The 26,396-nt window shown below is 44.0% G+C and overlaps 1 protein-coding gene across 1 annotated transcript in view; it reads left to right on the forward strand.

The window, feature by feature from the left end:
- LOC128425982 (matrix metalloproteinase-16) overlaps positions 1–13,182 on the forward strand; it is a 63,398-nt gene extending 50,216 nt beyond the window's left edge. Inside the window, exons 7-10 of the mRNA XM_053412830.1 lie at positions 2,133–2,271; positions 6,733–6,883; positions 7,153–7,268; positions 10,996–13,182. Of these exons, the coding sequence (XP_053268805.1) occupies positions 2,133–2,271; positions 6,733–6,883; positions 7,153–7,268; positions 10,996–11,330 (741 nt within the window). The 3' untranslated portion in view covers positions 11,331–13,182. The remainder of the gene's footprint in view (positions 1–2,132; positions 2,272–6,732; positions 6,884–7,152; positions 7,269–10,995) is intronic.
- Positions 13,183–26,396: the final 13,214 nt, after the last annotated feature.

The following is a 26,396-nucleotide window of genomic DNA, read 5'->3' on the forward strand; positions in this document are numbered from 1 at the left end:
CTGCCTTAATCTTTGAGTGGCGCTGCCGTGTTCAAACGTCTTGATCCATGTACCTGTTTATTAAAATCTAGGTGAAACCTTGCCATCCCATAATTCATCTGTTGCTTATCAGCTCAGCAGGCCTTTGCCGCTGCAGTCATGTGTAGCACAGCATTAACACAACTCTCAGCTCAGGTCAGCCCGGCAGCTCCTGCAGTTTGTGGCTGCACCTTCCTTTAGAGAGTGTGGTAATTTAGCCACATTGCTCTGGGTGCATTATCATACACCATAACACAGCATATGTGACAGACCCAGCACCACCCGTTCTCTCAGAGCAGAGAACATGAACAAGCTGAGTATAGTATTTCCAGCTTCAGCCTAGACCCAATCCACTGTGCTTATTCTAGACGTTCCTGCGTCTGCACAGCGGCGGCTGAAATGTTCCTCTAGTGAAGCTTGCTCGGCCGAGCTTTATTTTCAAAGTGGGAGTGGGACGGCAGGGCGAGAGAGGAAACATTTTCTCTTATATAAAGTCAAAGGGATTTTGAATAGGTTGGTTTTCACAGCTTGATCTGTTTTCAATTACTGGGCCAGGCCTTGTACTGGAGAAAATGCTGAACAACTGAAATCTATGGGGGCAGCATGTATAGAGTGAGTGAGGAAGAGCAAGAGAGGAGGAATTGGTATGAAAGATGAGGGGAAATGAAAAGAAAGAAGAGGAAGAGTCCAGGGAGAGTGACGAGTCCCAGAGAAACAATTGGATTACACAGAGAGAGAAGGAGGGCAGTTTGATAAATGGGCTGTTTATTTAGCTTTCACAGTGAATGAGGCAGCGTGTGATGATGTGTTGTCTCCCCCTCTCTCCGGCCCTGCCTCCCTGGCTACGAGCTCAGGCTTTTTGGCCACGGACTCTCTGTGCGCTCAATTGACCGTCCATTGCCAAAGGGTGGGACATCTCCCTGAGTCCTAATGGCTTTCACAGCTGGGTCTCCCCCCGGCCCCCCTATGTCATCAAGTTTCATCCAACATCAAAAAGGCACACCTTCCACTTGGCCGCGCTCACGCTCGCCCTCTCCCCACCCTGAAGGAAATAAGAGACTCTTGGCTTCTCACAAAGCTCCTGGCTATCACTTTGCCCCTGTCACTTGATGGTTTTCCTAGCTTACACGTTCTGTGACGGTCGCCCAGGCTTTCAAGGCAACCCCAGAAAGAATGTGCGGATCTTAAAGGTATCCCGGCTGTCAAAGCAGCGGCCCGGGGTTGATCATCGCCTGCAGGTTTTTGTTGAGAGCCGCAGAGCAAGAGGCTGGCCTGAGTTCACCGGTATCAGATGTTATAAGCTGCTGCCAACTGTGCTACATCGTGCAGAGTTCATTGTATGTCTTCCTCTGCCTCAGGGCCGTGGGTTGTTTGGTGTAAGGAAACTCTGAACTAATTAAAACTCTACCCTAAGGAGCTTTATCTAAAAACTAATGTAATTCACCAATCCTCTGACACACTGACTGTATATTTATGAACTCACACAGCCAAGTCTTTTTTTAGTTGATGTACATTTGTGCGGAGTAACTCTTAATCCTTAAATAATGAGGTACATGTACTTTATACTGCCTTGTACTTCTACTTCCCTAAATTTATTTGCAGCTTTAATTACAAGTAACTTTGCATACATATCCCCTACATGGACTGTTTATAAAGATAGACGAGGCGTCTCCATCTTCCTCCCGCTATTCAGAAATGAAGCCATAACATCCTGGATACGAACGCTGCCATCTTGCTCACTTGGAGCCAGAGGCTGCACTGTAGCAATTGGGCGATGGAGCCACAGTAGGGAGGTCCCTCTGGTATGTGCGACCAATCGTGAGTTTGTCTGAGCTGTCAATCATGACGTTTCACCCTATTTTTATTACATCGAATAACTAATTAGCCAAAAAATAAATATCTATATGTACATTAGTTACTCTTAAACACTACCTTGTGCTTATACTCCACTACATATACTAGTTACTTTGCCTCTATGTCCCACACAGTAGAGGCAGTCCTACACTACTTCTAGATTACGTCCTACACAGTAGAGACTTTCAAATGTGAAGAAAACTATAAAGGACACGCACTCGTTTTTAAGTGTCTGCTGTGCTTCCTGTGTTCTCTTCCAGGACCACTGGTTTTGGCGGGTGAGAGATAACTCTGTGATGACGGGGTACCCCATGCTCATCAGTATCTTCTGGAGGGGCCTGCCGCCCAAGATAGACGCCGTCTACGAGAACAACGAGGGCAAGTTCGTCTTCTTCAAAGGTAAGATCGCCTCAATAGGCTTGGATTCGTCGTCATCCTTCAGATTTGTAATCCCAAACCGAATACGCGACCGCACCATCCTGGTTTCCATTAGCCTCTCAGCTCATTCAACTCGTATATTATTCATCCACAGGAATTCCTCGATATGGCCTGTTCACATGACTGCGGTTTTGTCGGCTTGTATGGCACATGCCCTTTTAGTATTCCACACACATTTTCCATATGTGTGTCTGACCTCAGAAACAAAGAGAGGGTTTTCATCTTGAATGTATGTCACCGTGCTCACTCACACAGAGGCCTTGATCTTATTTGGGCGAGTTCAGTGTAAATCTGTGGAAGATTACAGCGCTGTACTGCCACAGTCTGGTTCTGATATTTAATAATACTGATGTCAACGTTACCGCTACATTTCATTTTGTCCATAACTGTAGCTAAACATAATGAACATGCATAGCTAGAACCAGCACTAAATTGGTACCAGTTTCTCGTTGATCGGTACAGAAATATTCATAAGCTTCTAAACAATATAATTTCCTGATTCCCTGATGAAAAAGTTGTCAGGTGATTAGCTTTGACAATCTGCCGTGTGAGATTACTTTAAGTTGCTCCCTCCTTCCTATACGGGAAACTCAGGAAACAATAAATAACTGTTCTCTCTTTTGACACTTCTACAAGTCATGTCTTTATATTTGCACCAAATTCTAAAGTAGTATTATTAAGAGTATCGCTAAGCTGTCGATATTGGTACTGATAATATCCTAACAATACCCATCTCTCTGTATATATTTTGGAATTTCTTTCACCCCTTACAGTCTGTGCTTCTGATTTCTCTACCGTTTGGGAAATGATTTGTCTGCACATTCAAATTTAGACTAAACTGGCCCCAAAGCACAGAGATTTAAAGCTAATTGTGTCTTAAGTCACTTGAAAGAGGCAGCACACAAACATCTCAGTCTTGTAACTCCTTTGCCTACACTCCAGAGGAAGAAGCAGCCAGAGATAGAGAGTTAATGTGTTCGGGAAAGAAGACGTAGGTAAGCAAACAAAGTCTGCTGGGGCATAAACTACAAATCTTCACTCAAACAAGTTTCTATTTTCATCTCCAAACAATTCCTGGAAACTCAGACTATCGGTCCCAGTGCGCGCCACCAGCTCGCATTACTCCACCCTGCTCTCTCTTCCCGGGCTGGGGTGGCACAGATCTAGAAAAAAACTGAAACAACAGAATGCCATTCCTCATTGCACCACTGATTTCCCAAAAGGCCTAATTCTGTCTGTCTGTCCCCATTTGGAGTAAAAAATTTGGGAGAAAATCGGGTCAGGGGACAAAATGCAGCACCACCGAAGGTCCTTGTTCAGGCAGGCGTTTTGCATACGGGCTAACAGCTCCAGTCCTGACGACTGCTCCTCAAATAAAGGCACAGAAGGAGGCTTTAGAGTCTTGAAGTCACAGCTGAGACTCTGACTGACTTTGTGCTGTTCAGGCTTCACAGAGCAGGTCAGTGAACAGACGCAACGGCATTAGAAATAGTTTCAGCATGTGTTCCTCATTCCTCCGGTGCAGCCTGGTGCCAGTATTCAGTCAGTCATTTTCCATCAGGAGTTAACGGGGGAATTCAGCACAGGAAAGCAAAAGTATGCTAACACATACAGGGTCAGGACTGTACAGTGAAACAAGTGTGAAAGTATGGTCGCTAATCCGCTGCTTAACAACATTGCTGACATTTGTTATAGTTGAGTTGAGTATTGATACCCGGCCTCACAATGATATTCCCATTCGGTCTTGCATTGGGTTCAAACACAAAATAAAGAAGACTACCTGCATGTCCGCTTCTGTTGTGGCTCAGTTAGTTTTCTCCGAGGCTTGTTATGGTTCGGCGAGAAAATTGTGGCCTGAGCGTTGCTTATTTGAAAATTGTTTTGGCCCGGACTGAATTGTCAGCAAGAGGCTGTTTAAATACCACAGGGAGCTGGGTTTGAATTGTACTCGCAGATTTTCAGATCTAGTGCCCTGACACACAAATGCACAAATGCAGGAACGAAAGGCCCATAACAATAATTTCCAGTATAAATTATTTTATCATTACATTTTATAACATACCCTTGTATGTATCTTTTTGAATGTGTCTGAGAGCTCTACTACTTTAACTGTAATGTGATGACAATGTCTGCATAGATATAAAAAAGTTATAATATGTACCATGATTTAATAAGTTGATGTAATTTCAGTCCCTAGTGGTTGACATCTGGAAATAATAATAATTTAACATGTGCATTTGTTGTATTTTCCAAAACACTTTTTCAAATTACTGTAACTCCACATTATAGTGCAGTAAACTAATGATCCGCTTGATGCCTTTGGAAATCAAACCAGCTTTCCCCTGCAGGTATTGACCTAGTTTATTAACTGCACAGCCTCACACTCTGTGTAACTGTGTGAGGCTGTGGGACAAAAGTTATGAGTGAGTATCACTGATCTCGGAGCAGCACAAGCAGCATTTTGGCGCAGGAGGTCAGCAGCAGGGATGAACGTTGCAGAATTCCTGTGTGTGTGTGTGTGAGAGTGTGTGCGTGTGTGTATCTGTGATTATATAAGGAGGAGGAGCCTCTTTTCGGAACAAATCTTCACCCTATACAACGCTCTGTATACACTCGTCATGGATTAGTCGTTACACTGCAGCAGATGCAGGAGCCCTTGCTACATCAAAGCAGCCCTCACAGCTCTGAAGATGAAGCCAGACTCTTATGTGGGGGGGGGGGGTGGGGGTCTGCGGAGTTAACTCTAACTGAATAAAAAGGAGAATCTAATTTAATGTCGAAGAGAGGGAGGGAGGGAGGGAGGGAGGAAGGAAGGAGCGGAGGATGATTCTACTTTGTGAATCAGGTTGAACTGTTCTTTGTAGGAATGGGTGTCAGGGCGTGGTGTGTTTGCATGTGAGTGTCCGTGTCGGGGTCAGAGGAAGTGCGACCCAGAATGAGTGCAGCATTGTAAGAGAAAGAGGCAAAATGACGGGAGTTTCCTCCTGAGCAAGAGGCCACTGCGGGTCTGTCCTCCCCTCGTGCACTCAGCCAACATCCTGTCCTACTGTTCCCCCATCGCTCCATTCACTGGAAATACTGGGGTTAAATGTCAGATGTGCTGGCTTCATATCCATGATTCATAATTTGAAATGACGCTAAAATATCGTGTGCAGCATGAGTCAGAAAAGGAATAATTAATATCCTCTTCCTTTCCTCTCCCAAACCTTCGTCATCCCCGTCTTTCTATTACGTTTTTCTCCAGTAAACCTCCAACGCTTCCTCTCTTCCCGCTTTTCGTCACCAGTGATGAAGACCAACACTTCCTGAGGTCACTCTGTTTCAGAAACGCGAAATGTAAACTGCGTACGACACAGGAAGCAGGGGAGGAGGGAGAAAAAAAAGGATGTCACAAACTCGATTGAAGAGATGCTGCAAATGGGAATATGTTTAATGAGCTGTAATCTCAATTATACTGTGCTCACATTTATTATTATTTGATTTTTATAAGGCTGGAAAGCTGCGTCCATTTTTAAATTTATGCTGAAACTAAACCCCTAAACCCCCACATTGTGCACCATTCAGAGAACCCCCCCCCCCCCATCCTCTCCTTCTCTCCCTGTCCTCAAACAAGGTTGCTGATGCTCCGGCCGTCTCACACACACACACACACACACACCCACAAACACACACACTATTGCAACATAAATATGGTATGGAGTAGAGGCCTCGGTGCCTTCGATTTTCAAAAAGCTCGGGACCACCATGCTCCTCAGACGTGGTTTCCTCAGCCGATCGTGACGAGCGTGGTCTCGCCTCTCAGAAACAAACAGACGTGTGCTGCTACTGGAGTCGTCGCTCATAACTAGACAAGCTAGATAATAATAACTAGCTTATTGGTGTGTCAGTCATATGGGTGTGTGGGAGGGGGAGAGAGAGATGGGAGCGGGGTGTTCAGCACATCGTAGCCCCACTTCAGCCAAAACTTGCAAAAATATTTCATAGTTTCGAACTTTTCACCAACATTCTCACAAAGCTTCTGAATATCCTGTTGTTCAGGTACGTGCTTAGTTTCCTTTGACATGTAAACTTTAAATAAATAAATTAATAATAAATGAAAGGTTTCAATGTGACTCTTTGGTCGCCAACAGTCCCTGCTGTGTCATTTTATCTCAGCTGAGCAGCCACCGGCTCGGTCTCCTGCACCGAGAAACTCCCAGAGCCTCTAAGCAAGGGCAAGGAGAACTCGCCACATGTCCCAGTCCTATTTTAAATGAGGCAAACGTCAACATCAAACACGTTAATACAAGGCAACAGGTTATTGCCTGCTGTTTGTTGCCCTTGTCATGTTCTTCGGCTCCTGGAGGGTAATCCCTGCTGTACCTTGTCCTTCTCCACTTAATTTATTCCCAACCCTTCTCTTTCTCTTTTCTCGGCATGCAGGAAAGCAGTTCTGGGTGTTTAAGGACACCGTCTTGCAGGCCGGATACCCGAAGGACATCACCCAGTTTGGCAATGGCATGCCGGCCCAGAGCATCGACACGGCCGTGTGGTGGGAGGACGTGGCCAAGACCTACTTCTTTAAAGGGGACAGGTGGGTGCGAATCTGAGACACTTTTTAAATACAGATCATTTGTGAATCTTGATGCTTCAGATCCTTAAAAACTGGGCCTGAGTTCCAGGATGTAGGAGCATGTTTTCATCGTGTCTCTAAACCTTTAGAAACCTTAAATCTGACATGTGTGAGACACTAGATATGAAACTGACGCCGTCTGCTGTCAGCTTCAACCTATTTACTCCAGCCCTCATATACACACAGTTCTTGCTCTGTCTTCTTGCGGCTCATCTTTTGTTGTGGTTCAGGTACTGGCGCTACAACGAGGAGATGAGAACCATGGACCCCGGCTATCCTAAACCTGTCACAGTGTGGAGAGGTGTGCCTGACTCGCCACAGGGGGCCTTCGTCGACAAAGCCAATGGTACGATTTGTCCTGTCCAATACTCTGACTTGGCAAAACAGTGCGGTTCACGTGCCAGGCAGAATTGATTTCAGCCGGTCACTGGTGTACGCCGTGCAGGGGGTAAACCAGGGTGACATTGATTGAAATTTGCCCCAGTTACTACATGGAGGTTAGTGTGTCCACACAGGCAGCACCAGGAGAAACAGACTGATTACGTATTTTTCGGTGATTATATCCAAAAGGGCCTTTTTTTTATTTGTTTCATAATCATAATGTTCCACAGTAAGTCCATCCTGCTCAGTCAGCCGTAAAACCCAGTTGGAGCAGGATTGTGGAAAGTAGAAAGTACAAGACCACCACTGGGCGCTCATTCCGGTCAGAGCCAGTTGGGCCTCGACACCGGTGGGGGAGGTGGGATTGAAACATGTCGGAACAGCTCACCCATTGGCCACTTAAATGGTGTGAAGACGGAAGCAGCTCTTCCCATTGGCTGTGTCGTGCCAGGTGGGTTTGGACCTGGTCTTGGCAGCTCCCAGGTTGGAAAAGGCAGGACAGGTGGTGCTCAACGCTCAGGCCATCTGCCCCGTGTATCCGCCGCCAGATCCGTAGCCGGGCGGGTCTGCTGGCGAGGCCAGGTGGAGCTGGCATCACTCAGAGCATGAAGGGTGGATCGATATCCGAGGGGATGGTGGGCGTTTGTGTGCATCACGTGTTTCCCTCTCGCGTGTGTGTGTGTCAGCCAGCGTTGGTTCGGCGGCTGTTCGCAGACAGCATGTCAAGTGCCTCTGCTCATCTCACTGACCCAGATACGCAGACATGGACCGGGTACCATAACAGTGTGTGTGAGGTAACACGTTGCAGAGCCGAGTGGGGGGGGGGGGGGGGGGGCCTCAGGGTCATGACCCACGATAACCCACAACAGCTCAGCCGGTCTCACCTCTCGCCCTAAAATATCAAACTGTATTCCGTAAAATGCCGTCAGACGTGTGATTTAGTTTATAACAGAGAATCTTGAGGATGTTTTACAGACAGAAACTTACCTTCAATAAAAGTAAACATTATTACAGTTAAATCCTATAGAGCGTAGCAGTGACCGCCCACTTTTAGAACAGCTCTGTTTCCAGAAGTTAATTCCTATTTTCTCCATTGAAGCCAGAAAACAAATTATACTAGAAGTGGAGTGAAGGAACTGAGACCCAATCGTTTTCATGGTTGTGGTGAACACTTCCATGGTAACAGCTAGCTCCACCAATCAGACATTACCATTATACCTGACGATTGTGGGTAGTCCTTCCCCTGAACAGGTTTTTCTTTAAAAGCAGTTGATATCTTAGGGACTCGTGGCTCCTACAGAGGAATATAACATTGTTTCACAATCTCGTAGCTTGTAGTATGTCCACATTGCATGGTGGAAATATTTGACTGATCATCAAAATCTCTATTCAGAAAATGAAAAGGATTTTAACTTATGGAACCAGGCTTTTGAGCTCTATAAACACCACTGTATCTGGGCTTCTGCTTTGTGCTCTTTGATAGTTCCCTCTCCTTCTAGATGAATCTTTTAAAACCTTGTCCTGTGCTTCATCACATCCGTCACCACAAACCTCCCCTGACTGATTTCAGAGGCGATGACCTCGTTTCACTTCATCTGTTTCACCATCTGACTCCAAGTTCGGAGCGTTTCTCCATCGTTTGCCCCAAAAAGAATGCATGAATAATAAATAACAGGGAGAAAGGTGTAAATGTGGCAAGCGAGGAAGAGGAGGGCCTGAGGATACTGCCCGGCTGTTAGACCCACTTTCACACACTGCACCTTGTCTTTTCCCAGCATGCCTTTCTGGGTCAGTGACATTTAGGAGGCAGCAGAGTTGATTGCCGAACCTTTAATTTAACAAAGTTATGATCATGGTTAAAGAAAACTATTTGTTATCTTATTCAGTTTTTTAATTATTTTTCTAGAACCGTACCTTCCTGGTTTGGTCTCGGTCGAGTCTTCCCCCTGTTCTGTGTCACGTTCACCCTCCTCAGTGCCCCTCGGGAAGTCTTCTCTAAGATTACCTGCCTTGAAATTACATTTACCACATGATTTTCATGTGGAAAATCATGTGGTTATTGTTTTAAAAAGTGATTTGTGACACAATGGCATAAACAACAGAGCTGAAAATAAAGCAACAGACATTTTCATATTGCCATTTGATGTGTATATCACCAGATTACTGAGCTGTATGCGGCTCTTGTGTGTATAGATTTGATAAAGTGATGTTTTCTGGCTTCTGTCACCATTTTATCTCGGAGCGATAAGAGAAATAACCTGACTTTTCCTCCAGAGGGGGGGCATCAGCACATGAAGAGTGACTCACTCCATAGGTAGATTCATTCATTTGTTACTGGGACACTTCCCCCGTCACTCCTGTGATTTGAAAAGCAGCCGGAGCTTCTCGCCTCTGGATGACATCTGTTGTGTTGTTGTGTGATACGAGCTGTGGGCCTTGGCTCCCGGGTCGTTGTGTTTTCTCTCCTATGACCAGATATAATTAGTCCCGAGGGACGAGTCGTCGGAAACAGTGGCTCAGACGGCAGACACTAACTCATTGTTTGTCAACTGGTTTGAGGGGGGAGTCTGTTTTCCCGCTGTTGTTAGGAGAAAGTTTATTCAGGGTTTTAAATAGAAAGAAAATGATCTCCCTGAGTTTGCAGGGCGTCGTGCTCCACCCAGTTTGCAGATACGTGAACAAACACAGACGAACAGATTCTAAATGTTGTTCCTGTGTCGGGTTGATGCTCCTGCGTCATTATCGAATCGTCTTTCACAACTGTCTGCGATATTCATTCAGAGCACAAGGCACTTTTAAAGCATCCTTGTTTTATCCAGTTTATTCAAGGCACCGTAACCCTCACCCCTCAATTTGGTTTTTACTTTAAAAGAGCAACTTAACGCCCCTTTTCCACTGGTCAAATAACCCACTATCACCCACTAACATCTGTCTTTTGTCTGCAATGGGAATGGTTGCAATCAGCATTCACTCCTGGGCACTGTAGACGTTGGTTTTGTCATCTCTGGTTTCGTTTAGCTGTGATGGAAACAAGACACTTGGGAGAACGTGTTACTTTGGCAAGACAGCGAGGTGAGAGAGTGACTCAGTTGTCAGAGCGTTGTGATGTCGAACATGGCAGCGCTGGGGCAAAAAAGCAGATGGGTCCAACTCCTGGACTGGCAATGGGAGAAGACATTACCCACATTTTATAAAAAAAGATAGGTATGCCGGCTACATTTTGTGTAAAAGAGGCGTTAGAGTAAATCCGAAATTGCATCATTTCTATGATTACACCTAGCGTCCACTATACTTGGGAGCTTTTTAGGCGGGTTGGAGAAATTTGGAAATGCCCTTGGCTTCATTTTTGTCTGAAAACTGCGGGATGCATTTTTCTGTTGACAGACAAAAAGTGAGGTGTTTGAAAACATTGACACAGTCGCTAACTTTCTGTTCCTGATTCTGTATCAGTTAAAAAATCAACTACCAGCGGAGATTTCAAAACATTGTGAACACTTGCTCTCCGTCACGGCTCCACCTTGTTCTCAGTGCAAGAAAATAAATGCTTTTCACCATTGCTGGTTTTCCGTGGTACAATGTTCTGCAACCCTGTCCACACTCGAGCCACGACCATCACTGAGGTTGGCTGTAATCAGTGACTGTGTTGAGTTACGTGCTCAGTGAATCACTTTGCTCTGTTTCTGTCGCCTCAGGTTTTACCTACTTCTACAAGGGGAAGGAGTACTGGAAGTTCAACAACCAGTTCCTCCGGGTGGAGCCGGGCTACCCACGCTCCATCCTCAAGGAGTTCATGGGCTGCGACCAGATGCCCATCGACCCCGGCCGTCCGCCGGCTGACGACGGCAACACAGACGTCGTGATCGAGCTGGACAACGAGGCCAACACGGTGAAGGCGGTCGCCATCGTCATCCCCTGCGTGCTCGCGCTTTGCCTGCTGGTGCTGGTGTACACCGTGGTGCAGTTCAAGAGGAAGGGCACGCCGCGTCACATACTTTACTGTAAGCGCTCCATGCAGGAGTGGGTCTGAGACAAACGGACGGACGAGCGGGTTGGGCTAGGGGGCGTGAGGAGAGACTGGTGAAAACAGGACGGCAAGCCCCCACTTTCACAAAGACAAGGACAGTGGACTTCTATTGGACGACGCTCAGCCGCGCCGCCTCGGTTTGGGTGATCTGTTGCTTCGCTCTGACCCGCAGACGCCGCCCCTCTGGACTTAAAGTTGACTCCTCTAACCCCGGCCTTTTTACAAACAAAGGGGGCAGGGGTCACTTTGTGGGGGGGGCGGTCTTTACCTGAATGACCTTGAGTCCCGGTCCCCAAAAAAACAAAAAAAAACAGGAGGGTCGACATCACTTTGTATCTCAGACTTCCTGTCCCCTCCCCCTTTTCTCCGTGTGGCCGACTGCTCGTACCCAGAGGGGGGACGTTCAAGGGGGACGCTGCATCTGCATCTGTCATATCAGGTTGTTGATTAAACAGCAGTTTTATATTTTCTGATCTCTGTGCCCCCCTCCCCCAACCAACCCACACACCCACTAACGTCATTGTGCGCTCAGAAGATGAAGAATCTCAGATTAACACCACATCAACAATCTTCAGTCCTCCTTATATTTTATTTTTAAAAATGTCAGTTGTTTTATTTCGAGGTCCTCACTGCTCCCTTTAACACGCTCCTGAGGAAGAGACCAAACGAAACCAAATAAAATCAATTTCTCTCCAAAGAGGATCACGTTTTTTCTCCTTACTTTTTTGTTCCTTTTTTTATCTTTTGGATTCAACCTTTCTTCCCTTCTCTGGATCATTGTGGAGATTTAGGAGTCGGGGAGCTCTTGACTGTTGTGGCAGTCTGTTCGAGACACAGGGGCCAAATTATTCTGCAATATTTTAACTCGCCTTAATTATAGATCATACTTGTGCTTGGTTTTCGCTGTTCTTGGTGTTATTTTAATGTTTTTTTTTGTATACCACTGTTTGTTTGTTTGTTTTTTTGTAAAGGAGCTAATTCAGAGCTTCTTGTGATTAGTATTTCTGTATTTTATTACGTTACCCAGTGGCCTCAGCACTGGTTTGCTGAGAGTTCTGGACATAAAAAACTAGGGTCAGCCTGTATTGAGAGAAACGTACTGTATTGTAACAAGATGATGGAAGGTTCTGGAGTAAAGCCACTATTTTTATCTATTACTTTTATTATTTCAACATGACACAAGTTCATCAAGAGTTTGACAGTCTTATTATTGCATTTGCTGATTATTTGGTCCGTGGCCCATAATTCCCCTCACTTTGTGCATCCAAACTGGTCATTGTTTATGGTTGTATGTGATTGGACAGACTTTTTTTTTCTTTTTTTTTAAAGACGGCCTGTTGACTGCCTTGTTTGAGAGAGCTCACAGTTCCCAGAATGCTCTTTGTCTCCTGACTGAGGACCCACCTTAGTGAGCCACCAAGTCGAGATCAGTGCCTGTGTCAACGTGCATGCAAGCATTAACTGTACGACCGGCTTTGGTTTTTCTGTTCTTGAAAATACGTTTTGCATTTATTTTTGTACATTTCAAGTGTAACCCCCCCCTGCCCCCCCCTTACCTCCAGGTACTAAGAATAAAAACGGATAAGTCAGGTGTTATATCTTTGTGAGATCTGAAGGATGACTGGCGAAGGAAATTGGCCTCAAGACACAAAAAAAACGAGCGTTAGCAAACACATCGTGTCCTCGCAGCCTTTGAATGTGTCTGTTTTCATGATCAAATACTGCTTTCTGTTTTTATTATTTTCTTCTTCCTGTTTTCTGGATCAAACTAATCGGACATCTTTGTATAAGACTTTGGGACAACGGAGAAACGTGTCCCGACAGAATGAATAAAATGATCACAACATGAATAAGAGCTGCTTCCCAGTTATCTGCTCGTCTTTTCACTTGTACGTAGACCATCTGGGATACGCTCTGCTCGTCTGCCGCTCTGCTGAGTGTTGGACTGTGCTGCTCAGTCTGGTTTGAACAGCAAGAGGCAACTTGAACACACAGAATATCCTCAAGTTATGTCACAGTAAAGCAAACCGCAAAGTATTCTTTTTAATAATTCATACCCGAGGATATCAAGGTTAAACCAGTTGAATTTGATCAACTGAGCATCTGCCACAACATAAAAAGAAAAGAAAACCTAACTTTGTGTTTCATGTAAAGAAAAGAACAGTTTTGAAAGGTAGAAAAACTTCCGCAACTTGAAATATGCTTTAAAGGAAAAAGTTTGACATCTTGGGAAATATGTTTAGAAATGTTTGGTAATTTCCGAGCTGTGGCACCACACATGTCTGTGTGAATCAGAAATATGAAGAAAAAAGTTTGGCAACTGGTTAGCTTAGCTTAGCTTAATTTAGAGATTGGAAACGAGGGGAAACAGTTGGTCTGGCTCTGTCCAAAGGAAACAACATCCACCGGCTGGAAAAGCTAATTGACTGACATAATTCTGTGTAAGTGTGAACCCTTCAGTTCTCTGGTTTCAATCACAGACTGTATATAAAGATGGACGACATGACATCTCCCCAAAGGTGAAGCCAGAGTGCCTCAATAACCCCCTGGTGGCTGGCTGCAGTATAAACCATAAACCCCACCTCCTCCATGTATGTGGTTGGGACAGACCAAACAAAGAAAGTGAAAGACAAATACATTTTCTCACAGATACATTTTGTTTTCTTTCAAGTGTTTGTTTTTTTCAGGTAAGTTTGGTTTTTATTAGTTATTTGACGTGATAAAACATGGTCAAAATTTTTGATCGACAACTGAGACTAACTTGTTTTGTACACAAGGGACATAAGGTAGGTGGGAGGAACGTTAAGCCTCATTAACATCTAAAAGTTCAATCAATTTCAAGAGGCATTTCAAAACTAGTGGGGATGGAGACATTTTTTGTCAGCTAAGACAGTGATGTTTAGGTTTACAGTTTGTTACTGAAATATTTGAATTCCTTCTGGAAAACAAAGTTTGGCATCAAAGTTTAGATCTTATTAGAGGTGAGGAGCTTTTGGCTTCTCATATCAACGCATGTAACCACGCGTCAATCCAAATAAAATGCACATAGGCAGTGTAGGCTATAAAATGAATTTAGATCCCTATCATGTTTGGACAACCTGCTTATCTTTTGACTATGTCGTTCAAATACCTGTCAGAGCGTCGTCAGGTTCAGTTGAGTTGACTTCTCATCAGTCCTCCAGTCCTTGGGATACCTGAGATGAACTCGGCCTGAAGTCCTGCACATGATCCAACCACATTTTTTTTTTTTTTAATACGGGTTGAACAAACGAGACGGTACGTGTCCATCAGCGAGCCGTGGAGCTGCTGGACTTTGTTAACATTAGTACAAGCATGGGGTGATAACAATCAGTGCGTCAGATGTTCGATCCCAGCGGTGCAGCCCTGGCACTTATTGTGGCGTGGATGTGAAACAGGAGCCGTCCAGTGTTTATCCGAGCTGTGCTGGGATACGTTTTACACACAGTTACTGACAAGAGAGACAGTGAGGTCAAGCCAGTTTACCGACCGCGGCCACTCCGTCTGTGTGCTTGTGTGTGTGTGTGTCCGAGTGTGTGATGAAATGAAATTACACTCTTAGGGATAACACTTCATTGGTTCTCATCACAGTGCTGTTCAGTGGTGAAATTGCCTCTCTGCTTTTAGACAAAGGCATTATATGTCCAGCTATGTTTGGACTGGTGCTTTTTTCCCTCGGGCTCTTACTCATTATCTTCTCCCTCCATCTCCATAAATATAGACCCAGTGTGTGGAACTGTTCTCGCTCACAACTCCCGGCCCTTTGTGCACTGCGTGTTCCCATCCTCCGGCGGTGACACGAGCAGTTTAGTTCAGTTTGTGTGTACACGTGTAGTTGTGCACTGAGCAGAGTGCAGTGTGGGTGTTAAAGTGAAAAAAAGTATTTGGTCCACAAACCCCACTTTGCTTCGCCGGCCCTGGTCTGTATGTGTCGCAGGATCTGTCTAGGTTATAATGAGGGAAAGGCTCTCTGCTTCCTCACACAGTGCTTGTTTGCTGGAGTGTGTGTGTGTGTGTGTGATCGTGAAAGAAATTGTGTTTCCTTTTTAGGAACATTAACAGCATAAACAATATCCTTGGTCGGGACCTACACAGCCAGGTGCCCTCCTCCTCCTCCTCCTGCTGTCATTAGCTCAGAACGTGAGTAATTGCAACATGAACCAGAGTAATACATTTTCATTTAACCTGCGCTGCCTAATGGCCCCTCTCCGGTTAAGGCCCATATATCCTGCACTTTTATTAGCGCAGCACAGTGCAGCAGCTGAAAGCAGCTTTTTTGGGGTCAGCAGAGGTCAAGCTGTTGCCTTGGCCCCAGTGAAACACATAAAGGAGACTCTCACAGAGATTAATGGTTGTTTACCTGTGCTTCTCTTCAGCAGGAGGCCAGTATGACACATGGCCAGTGTTGCACCACTTTCTGTTGGAATGCTACATGAGTCTGAGGTATTTCAATATATGTACTGTGTGATAAAAACTACACAAATGACAGAAACCCTTCTTGAGAAAAAGTTATCTGACATGTACATTGACTTTTTAGATTGATCCATATCTGCTAACATGGAGGAGACAGCATTTATTACTTATACTGCAGCTTACCACCAGGTGGCGATCAAAACGCTTTGGCTTTTTCTTGTTTGCTTCTCTTAAATCATTAGGTCAAAACTTCAGCTGCAGTTTTTAGCATGTCAGGCCAACAAGCTTTCTGACCACATTAGTAGTCAAGGAGTCCGAGAAGGAACTGAGTGGGTGACATATGTTTCTGAGGTTTTAGGTTTTGTTCAGTGTAAAATCCATGTCTACAAATAGCAGATCCACTGTATTTCCTGGTCCTAGAACCATGTATAGGCTAACATTAGCAGACACTCCAATGACCCACAACAAAGCTTGATTGGCAGATCAATTAAATGTGCTTGCATGTGTTGTCTCTGCCCTGTTAACTTCTTTTTGTTGCACCACAATAGGTCAAAAGATTAAGATTAAGATACATTTATTTATCCCAAACACATGCACAGACATGCACAGGGACACTCATGCAATTGTAGGTAAATTTAACCTCTGCTTTTAACCCATCTGGTGCATGACACACAGAGCAGTGAGCAACCATGTACGGTGCCCGGGGAGCAGATGCTGGGGGACTAAGGTGCCTTGCTCAGGGGCACTAGACAGGGTTGAGACCTTTTCTGCCCATAGTCCAAGTTTCTGCCACTAGTCCACCGCCTCTCCAAAGTCTAGCAAAGTCTCCCTTTGCTAGAAACACTACAAAGATCTTCAGCCCATATCCTATAAAAAAACTCATGAAGATGAACGTAATGGTTCTATTCTGATGAAACAAGAAATGTAACATTTTGAGTCACGTTATTTTTTGGCACTGACCCTTGTGTCTCATTTCTGTTCACCGTACTTACTGTCATTGTCCCTGCTCATTACATTCCCTGCACTAGTGCACTGCCACTTTGTCTCGTCAGTTCTCTTTCTGTGTTTCCGCATTTCCATTGTCTTATCCCTGCACAGTTTATTAACAAGCTTTGTTATTTGCATTTAGGTCCTCACCTTGCATTCGTGAGAGAAAACCTGCTGTTATTTATTCAACAGACAAAAGACATTATCTCGAGAAACTCCACAGAGTTCGGTGTAGACTCCAAACAGTTCCTGGAAGGAGCAAAACTCCCTTTTAACGAATGTGTGGAATCATGGGCCGAGGTGTTTCATGTGCTCTTGGATAATGTGTGGTACCACTGCCACGGTCCTAACTACGGACTGCAAACATCCAGGTTTGGCAACATCCAAACTTCAGATTTTCAAAAACCCATGTACCCATCTGTGTGCTTGTAAAAGTGGACATTTGGGAAACGATGACAACTTACCAATGTTACTTTGTGAATTCCCACCATTGCTTTGTGTTATGAGCCTGCGTAAACACTGAGGTTACATCTTCTCACGGCCGGTATTTGAATACTATGCATCAAAACCTGACATCTGAAGTGTAATTTTGCGTTACTTGTTATCTTGTCTGCCTTCAACCTCCTTCCCCCACATCCTTTCAGAAATGCTCTTTCGTTCCTTCAAAGAGATGAGCTGCATTGTGCCGTGATTCTTGTCTTTTCATAAAGAAATAAAATAGGTATAGTCACTGGAGTGTGACAGATGAAATCCAACTCATCGCCCTCAGGTTCATTCAGACGGAAAAAAGCCTTTCTACTCACACCATGTTTCTGCAGCCTCAAACAACCTCAGTAAGGACAGGAGAAATCAGAAACAGTAGAGATTTCAGATATCGAATGAATGAAGGAACAACACTCCGGGCTCGACATCTACAGAGAAATAGCCTTTCTGTGTTTCCTGCTCGGACCAGACTCTCTCATAATGTGTTTCCAATTTCTCTCATTTCCATCATCGGTTCCAAATGGTTCTTTCGGCCGTGGATCACCTTCTCGCTGAAATCTGCTAAGAATAACACCTCTGTGCGTATGAAAACATACCCAGGGCACACTCTACATTCCAGACACTCCAATGAGACACATTATGCTTTTGTTGAAAGTAACAGTATTACGCTCGTTTTATTTTTTTTACAATAATCGCTGACATTTTGTTAGCTTTCCCACCATGTTGTGTCTGAAAGCCTCAGAGTTCCTGGTTGTCCAGCTGCCTGCGACACGGATATCATGTGAACCGTGTGCGGGGCTGATGAACTCAGACACAACGGAACAGAGGTTTGATGAAGAGCAGGTTTTTGCTTTACTTTCACTTCCTCCCTGTCACATCCGTCTGCTGTCCCTCCTAGTTCTTGTTTGGTTTGTTAGTGCGGGGCTGCGGGTATTATGTTACCATGTTGAAGGAAATAATACAGACTCAGTGTAAGAAAGTTCAGGGCCATCTGTTAAACACAGATTTTTGTATAACATCCATGTATCCTGTTGACATCTCCTACGTGGGCTGCAGTTGCCCATACATGACATGGATTGGTTTGTAGACAGGTGTGGGTCTGTTTGCTGTTGTATACGCTACCTATTAAGATTAAAGTGCTTAGAAAGAAAAGGAGACCTTTCTTTTGAAGGGAACATATTAATGAACCTCTTCATTTCATTGCCCCTTTAATATGATTTTTTTTCTGTCTTCATCATTCAATCATCATATCATTGGAGGTGAAGGCAGCAAGAGATCCTGTGAGGCGCTTCCACTTGGTTTTCTTTTATTGTTTAATGCAACTTCCTGCATTTGGTCCAAATTTCCAAGCTATCGCCAAAAAATACATAGCATAGTTCAGTTCGATCCAGACAGAGACCACCTCTGTTGGTCAGACTACATTTAGGTCTGGATCCTGCTACGTGGCACCTTTCACAACTCATATTTTGGTTCAGACTAAACTGAACAGTTTGAAAGTCCTGGAAAAAGTAGTTGTAAAAAACCCTTGAGAATCAAGCCCAATTATCTGCTCATGGCTGATTTCAGGGACCAATAACAATGTCTTTGCGGTAAGTTCTTGTATAATCAACACAGTTTCCATTCTTCATTACAAAATGGAAATAGACACAATGAGAAATTCTCCAGAGAGAGAAACACACTTTTTAAAATCTCGACTGTTAATGATTAAAGCACCGGAAGCTACATTGGATCATGGTGCTGGTGGAGACAGACCGTATCTCACAATCTAAACCAATGCATCTCTGAATGTTTGGATTCCACTGAAAGTCATCCGGGACATACACAAAGGTAAAAATCTAGGACTATATCCAGGGGACAGTCTTTTAGTTCAGTGCTTATTGGAGTCAAAGAGCTGCCACCCTCACACAACTATTGGAAAAAGTCCCTCTGGGCATATTTTCTCTCCATCCTTCTCCTGATCGGGTCACAAGATCACATTTTGTGAGGTCGTATTGAGAAACTTACCCCCGGGAGGCTTCCTGTTTTCAGCTTTATTTCAAAGCACAGCAGTCTCAGGAGAGTTCTCCACCTGCAGCCTTCAGGACGACCCCCCCGCTCTGAAACTGAGCTCAAAGTCAAGGTCTTTACTCAATGTCACGGTGGGATGAGGTTAAGTTTACAACTCAGAGAAACCAGCCGTGACCTTATGGTGACCTGATCCTAACCAAACATATAGGTAAGAGAGTAAAGTCTCTGCACTTAAAAGTGATGGGTGAAGATTTCTATCAAGAGCAGCTTTTTTAGGGCGGGCCGTTAATTTAACCATGAATACAAGAGTGTTAGCAAACATCCGCCCATGGGTGTATATAAATCAAATAAAATGTGGATTATATGATGACCTGAAAAATGAAGCCAAAGTATTTCGATTGCCACCTGGTAGAAGAATAGGTCATAAACCCCAACTACCAAAGTTATAAACAAATAAAATGTTTTCTTTCATTTTAGATGTTCTTATTACACTGATGTTTGGTTTTAAGTAATTGATGCTATAAAAATATGGTGAAATGTTCTGATTGACAGCTGAGCCTGACTCGTGATTGGTCGAGCAAGTGTATCGCTGGGACATCGCCACTCTGCAGACTCCAAATAAACAAGATGCCAGTGTTCATATCCAGAATATTTTGGCTTAATTTCTGAATAGTTGGAGGGAGCAGAGATACGTCGTCCATCTTTATTTACAGTCTATGGTGAGCTAGTGTATTTATATTTTTTCTCTGCTCTGACTAAAGCTGCATACTACCTACATTTGATTTTGATGTTTCCTATACCCTTGTCCGGGGAAGAAGCCACTTCCTGAAAATCACCTCCCCGCAGAGAGCCAGTGTCCCAGGTGACCCGTCGTCCGAGGCTTTACCCTCCACCGTCCTCTGTCTGTCTGCGGGACTTTGATTTGTGAAGCGAGCACATTATCCACACTGGCTTCAATATAGACAGGCGGGAGGAGGAGACGGAGAGCGGGAGGTAATGATCTGCAGTGTCCCGGTGAAATTAGCTCCATTAATCACTCCATTGATTGGTCAGCTGCAGAGGCCACTGGCCGTTAGCCGTCTCTTTCACCAGAAGCAGATATGAAGTGTGGGGACTACAGCCATCTACGGTCAGACTGCAAGTGGTGGAGGTGGAGGTGGAGGTGGAGGAATATCCCTTCAACCGCTGTTTGTGAGCAGTCGATGCCTGCAGATTAAGAAGAACTGGGTTCGAGCACTTCCTCCATCTTGTGCTCATTCGAAGAAGTCACAGTCAGCAGTGATTTTTCCCCAAAACCTTTACATCTCTCTCTCACTCTCACTCTCACTCTGTATCACTTCCTTAGTCCCTTCGTCTTCCTCCTCTGATGTTTTATCTGCAGCTCCGTGACCGAGAAGCCTGTTTCCAGAGGGGCAGTGTGAGAGCTCTCTCTTTGATTGATAGAGGACATCACAATGCATCAACCATCAATTCATCAAACATACCTGCAAACATGAAAGAATCTGTATTGTTATTTCCTATAACTTTGAGTTGCTCTGTATGTGACAGGGTCAGAGTAACAGGGGTCTCATGCATGTTCAGATTTCTGAGTTGCTGCATATTTAAGATTGTGGGTTTTTATATTATTTGTGTATTTTTTGGTGTTTTTAATCAATGTGGTTTACCCTTGTTCGAGCACAGCTGCTAACTGGCCCTGGTCTTTGGAGGGAGCGATGGCACGAGTACAGAACCAGAGGAGGAGCCGCCACCAGAGCCTGAAGTGCAGTGGGCCGTGTCCAGATAATCAAGCCTGGGCCAGTAGAGTGTCATTACCGCCCAGAAAATCAGAGCAATTTTCACTTAAGACATTTTGGATCTAGTCATTGTGTTTCTTATTGATTGCTTCAATAACAAACCTTCCTAAATATACTTTTTGCTGTGATTTGAACTCTGCTTGACCCTAATTAAAAAAAACAACAACTGCATATTCTTACATAAACCTCAGGGATCTACATATGCCTAGGTGGTGTGGATGGTTTAAATTGTTTTTAATTTCCTTAATATTTATATTTTTAAGAGGGATTCAAACAGCAGCAGATTATTATGCTTTTTAATTGTCTCAGGCCTCCATTTGAAATGAATTATAATATGAAGGTAACTACCTCTGCAGTGTTTTCATTACAAGCTTAAACCAGCAACAAGCAGAGAGGAGAAAAAGTTTACCTTTACACGGTTTTACATCCACCCGACTCACATGGCTCCACTGACCATTGAACAAGTGCACCCAGGGCATTGCAGTTTCTTTGTTCTCACCAATAATTAGAACAGGAAAAGGGATTTTCCTCACTGTATCTCCTCTGGGTACTTGAAGCCGCGTTTCTGGAAATCGGATGCACAAACTCACCATGTAGGTTTAAGGGAAACAAAGAGAGGGATTTTCTTTGGGCTTTGCATCAAACACCAGCCAACCCCCCCCCCCCCCCCCCCCCCCCCCCCCACACACACACACAAACACACTTCCCCACAGTGATTACTGTATATCCTTTAGTCGGTGTGATACAGATTTTCTGCATTTGCTAAATTCATTCACTTCATTTTTAATGGTTTCTGGGTCTTTTTAACCAGATATCACACAGATACTCTGCATGGTTGAAACAAGACCAAGGAAATGTGAGTTTAAAAAAAAGAAAAACAATAATTTTAGGTTATATAAAGCTTCCTGCGGAGACAACATATTTTGAAGCTGGTTTTGCCGACTGGAACAACGTTTTTATGATTCTGTGTAATTATAGAGGCCAACTATAGACATTAATGAATTGAAGTCTTTCTTCTGCAGGAAGTAATTGGACATCCAGTTGTTAATGTTGGCGAGGCAGTACATAATATTTTACCCATGAGTGGTACCAGGCTTCAATAAAAATACTGTTTGAGAGGAGGCAAGACACTAACCAATCCAGAGCCACAGCCCTGATGCCAACACAGTTTTACCAAAGGAGACATTTTTGCTGTTAAAATGGGGAACAGTAATAAGTCATTGTTGATGTTGACCAGAGTAGTTTCAGTGCTGTGCAGAATCAGAAATTATTTTTCATGAATGAAATGAACAATGTTAAGATTTTATTAAACTACTGGATACAAAAGGCAGCGTAGAGACTTGTCAACAATGGCCCAGAGCAGAGGGGATTTATTTAAGAAGTAAACAGAGACATGTTTCAATAGGAAGCAGTAAAACATCTGGAAACACCTGGAGTTCTGATCAAGATGGATTTTGCTTGGTTACATCTTTCAAAGAGTCAATCTGAATTCATGTTCTGGTGAATCAATGGTCTCTTGAGGATATTTAATGATACAACGGTTATTGTAGTAAAGTATAACTGAAGCCATGGGAGGCCTTGGCTGCTAAACGCAGCATTTTGACTTTTACAGACTTTGATACATGAGTGTGAGAACAACAGAGAAGCAGAAATATGTGTTTATTTTTCCTGCTCGGAATTCAAAGCTTCCTTTGACAGTGATGAATTTTTATCAGTACGAGACATGGGATACGATCTCTTCATGTTGTACACCTCAGCAACAAATCTGCTAAATCAACACAGCCCAGACATTTCCCCTGTTTTTCCCTCTCTCTCTCATTTGAGTGATTATTTTCAGTGAGTTGAAAGCTGCAGGCTCGGGAAGTGTTATGCATTTCAGACGGTCCAGAGAGGCTGGCTGCATGGCTACCCGCTGGTAACCCTGCTTTGTTTGCTTTACCTCACTTTACCCTGGACTTCATTTTGCTACTAGGGCCATGGCGGTCCCCCTGTTCCTCTTCTGTGCTCAGCAGACTTTTGCTACAATCTCAGGCAATTAGGACAAATTCAGTGGGATTTTATTAACTTCAGTCAGTTGTAAATGTCGTGCAAAAACACGTCCCCCCCCCCTCCACAGGGCCAGGCCTCTGAGGGCTGTATAAGGAGGAGGACGTGAAGGTTAAAATAAGATGACGGCTAACTGGATGAGACAAATGACTGTGGGAAAGATGAAGCGGTCAGCCTGATGGGAGCAGCTCTTTACAGGGGAAGTGTGGGCTGTGACCATGTCATGTATGCTGTGTTGTATGAACACAAAGAAACTGACTGAAAGCAGTGAAGGGTATAACCACAGGATGTATGGTCAGCGGCCTGAATAGCCTGAAATAAGTTTCCTTGTGTTTACATCGTGTGTGTTAGTGTAACTGTCAATGTTTGCAGTGATTCACTCTCAGGATGATTCAAGCATCCGTGCTTTTGTTGCGTATCCTTCAGTTACTGGGTCACAGTACATTTATATATATATGGCCCAGAGATTCTGAATTAGGTCAACTCTCAGTCTCAACTCCACATGTATCCTCTACAGTAACATTAACAATACAACACAGGGAGGGTTTTGTGTCGATATGATATGATATGATATGATATAAAGGAATTTTTAATATGTACACAAAATTAAATAATTTAAAAGTATATGAATGCAACCAGAAAACAAAAACAAAAAAAGAAGACTGATGTTTAACCAGCCGTGGCTCCACAAACCAGTTTAAAATCTATTTTTTTTTGTAAAAGCTATTTATTATTTGTATTTTATAACGCATATTCCCACATGTGGCTGGGTGACATGGCTAAACATTATTTTATGAAAATCGTGATATATCACATTAAATGTCACATTATTATTTATTTGAGGTTCAAAGGCTGATTATTGCTCCTGAGTGAAGGTTGTGGCTTTGAACTCGTCTTTATGAGCAGAGAATAACAAACAGTTGATGATTACACACATGATTATTTCTATTGTTGTTTTGCAAAGCCCTGTGTGAAGGTCATGGTCCTGCAGCGTGAGTAGAAAGAACTGTCCATCTCTGAGTCATCCGGTTGGAGGCCACATATTTCAGTCTGATTTTCATGCTGAGGTGGAAGGTGTGTCTCAAAGCTTCATCTTGTGTTCTGTGTGTGGGTGTTGAGGTCTGCTCGGGATCATGGTCCCAATGTATCCTGACTTATGTTGAATGGAGTCCATGTTGTGTCAGTGTGATGTAGTGCATGTTAATGGTTTGGGATTTGAACATGTGTATCTGTCATCATCACAGGCTACTGTGTGTGGGTGTGTCTGCGTGTGGGTGTTATAGGAGATGATGTCTGCCTGTGTTGACAGGAGTCTTCATTCTACCAATCGATATGAGTCAGTCTGTGTCGACACAACACAATTTTCAGCCTGTTTGTCACAGATCTTAATAAGCATGATGATTTGGTCACACAAGAACAATATTGAACTCAAATTTTGTGTTTCTCGAATCCTTATAAAGTTGGCCTGTTACTTTTTCACAAAATAAAGTTCCACATATTACATGGGGCGGAGTCGACCTACCTATTTCCGTTACTCTGATGCCCACGGTGAAGAACGCCATTTCCCAGATGCTTTGGTGTCGTGATTGTTCGCTCTTTGCTCACCAGCGTCCTCCATTATCGCTGCAAAACAACAAAACAGTTTAGTTTTTCCTGATAGGTCGACAGGGCAGGCAACAGGTCAAACTGACAGGGATTGCCCTCTACTGGATCACGAGGCAAACTACTTTGATTCTAGATAACAGTTTGAATATGATCATTAACCCTGACCCCCCCCCCCCCCACACACACACACACACACACCCCCACGTTCCAATGAAGGTTGGAATTTCAAATAAAAAGTGACAGCCCTATAATGAAGTGAGAGACTTTCCCCTTGTGACCAAATGAAAAAGTTTATTAAGATTTGTGACGTTGCCGCCGAAAGTGTGATGATTTGACAGAGAATGACCCATATTTCATTTTTATTACAAAGAGACACATATTGAAGAAAAAAAAAGAGTTTCTGACACCATAATTTAATGAGATTAAAATAAACCTGTTCTCAGCACCGCCCAAAAAGAGAAATAGAATCTGCTTTGAGTTCTGCAGGTGCATTTTCCTTCCTCAGGCAACCACACCCGACGTGCACGTGTAAGAACTGTCATATTTGTGCAGAGGAGTTTTTACCGTTGTGAACGTGCACTTCTGCTCTAATCTGTGTGACCGCTGAGGAGGTCAACGTGTGAATCACACTTTCAGTCGGTCGCTCTCATCTGTCAGAGCAGCTCTGTCGCCTGGATTTGCAGTCAACCTGTGCACCTCCGTGGCACGGCTGTGTAAATGGATTTAAGACCTCATAATGGAATTTTCATTATTAATGACTCGTCGACAGGCGTGATGAAACTGGCCGAGCACCACAGACGACACTGTGTAGGGGGAAACATTAAATTGTCTTAAAACCGTCGCTCACTCAGCAGCTACTGCACCGTCACCTGCGCGGCGAGGACAGAGGCACGACTGTTTACGGCGCCGCGCTGCAGAGAAGTCAGCACACAAACTATATTTATAGTAAGCAGCTGTGTTAGTGGTGAGTAGCCACGGCTCTCTGACAGTTACTTAGCGAACCCCTGTGGGCTCAGACTATCTATGCTTTTTACAGGGAAGTCATTATAGAGGTGGATTATACACGACAGCAGAACCTCATTTCTAAACCTCTCAGGAGTTCAGGCTGAAACGTTCCGGAGTAAAATACTCGCGTGTGGCTTAATCCAAATGTAAAAACATACATTTGCACTCAATTTGAAATGCTCTGTGCGGTTTAATTTTTAACTGAGACTGTTGTTTATCAATAAGTAAGATAATTTGACTGAGTGAACCCGCTCGACTGTGTTCATTCAGACTAGACCAACATTCTGACTCCTTGCTTGATGACTGAAAGCATCTCAGAATCTGATCTGCTTTAATCTGTCCTCTAATCCCACAGCACACAGACACTTTGACCTCCCTAATTTATGAGGCCGTTATCTCATCTACAAGCATGAAGCGGTCTTCTCATTGCTTGTAAACTGCACTGAGAAAGAGGATTTTCCGCCATGTGATGAGAGATGGCCATAAACTGGGGAAGCTCAGTAACCCGGTGTAGTTTAATTTTTTATTTTGGTCTCTCATTTTTTAAAGGGAATCTCCTCCTCGAGATTGTTCCGACCGGTCGTTGTTTTCTGGGTCATGACCTTTGACCCCTTCCCAGTTGCAGCTGCAGAAGTAGCATTGTTTCTTGCTTATTTCCATATTTAACACAACACGTAGTCCAAATAAATATACAGTCAGAAGTTAAATATGT

The sequence above is a fragment of the Pleuronectes platessa genome, chromosome 20, assembly GCF_947347685.1.
Source record: "Pleuronectes platessa chromosome 20, fPlePla1.1, whole genome shotgun sequence".
Taxonomy (NCBI): domain Eukaryota; kingdom Metazoa; phylum Chordata; class Actinopteri; order Pleuronectiformes; family Pleuronectidae; genus Pleuronectes; species Pleuronectes platessa.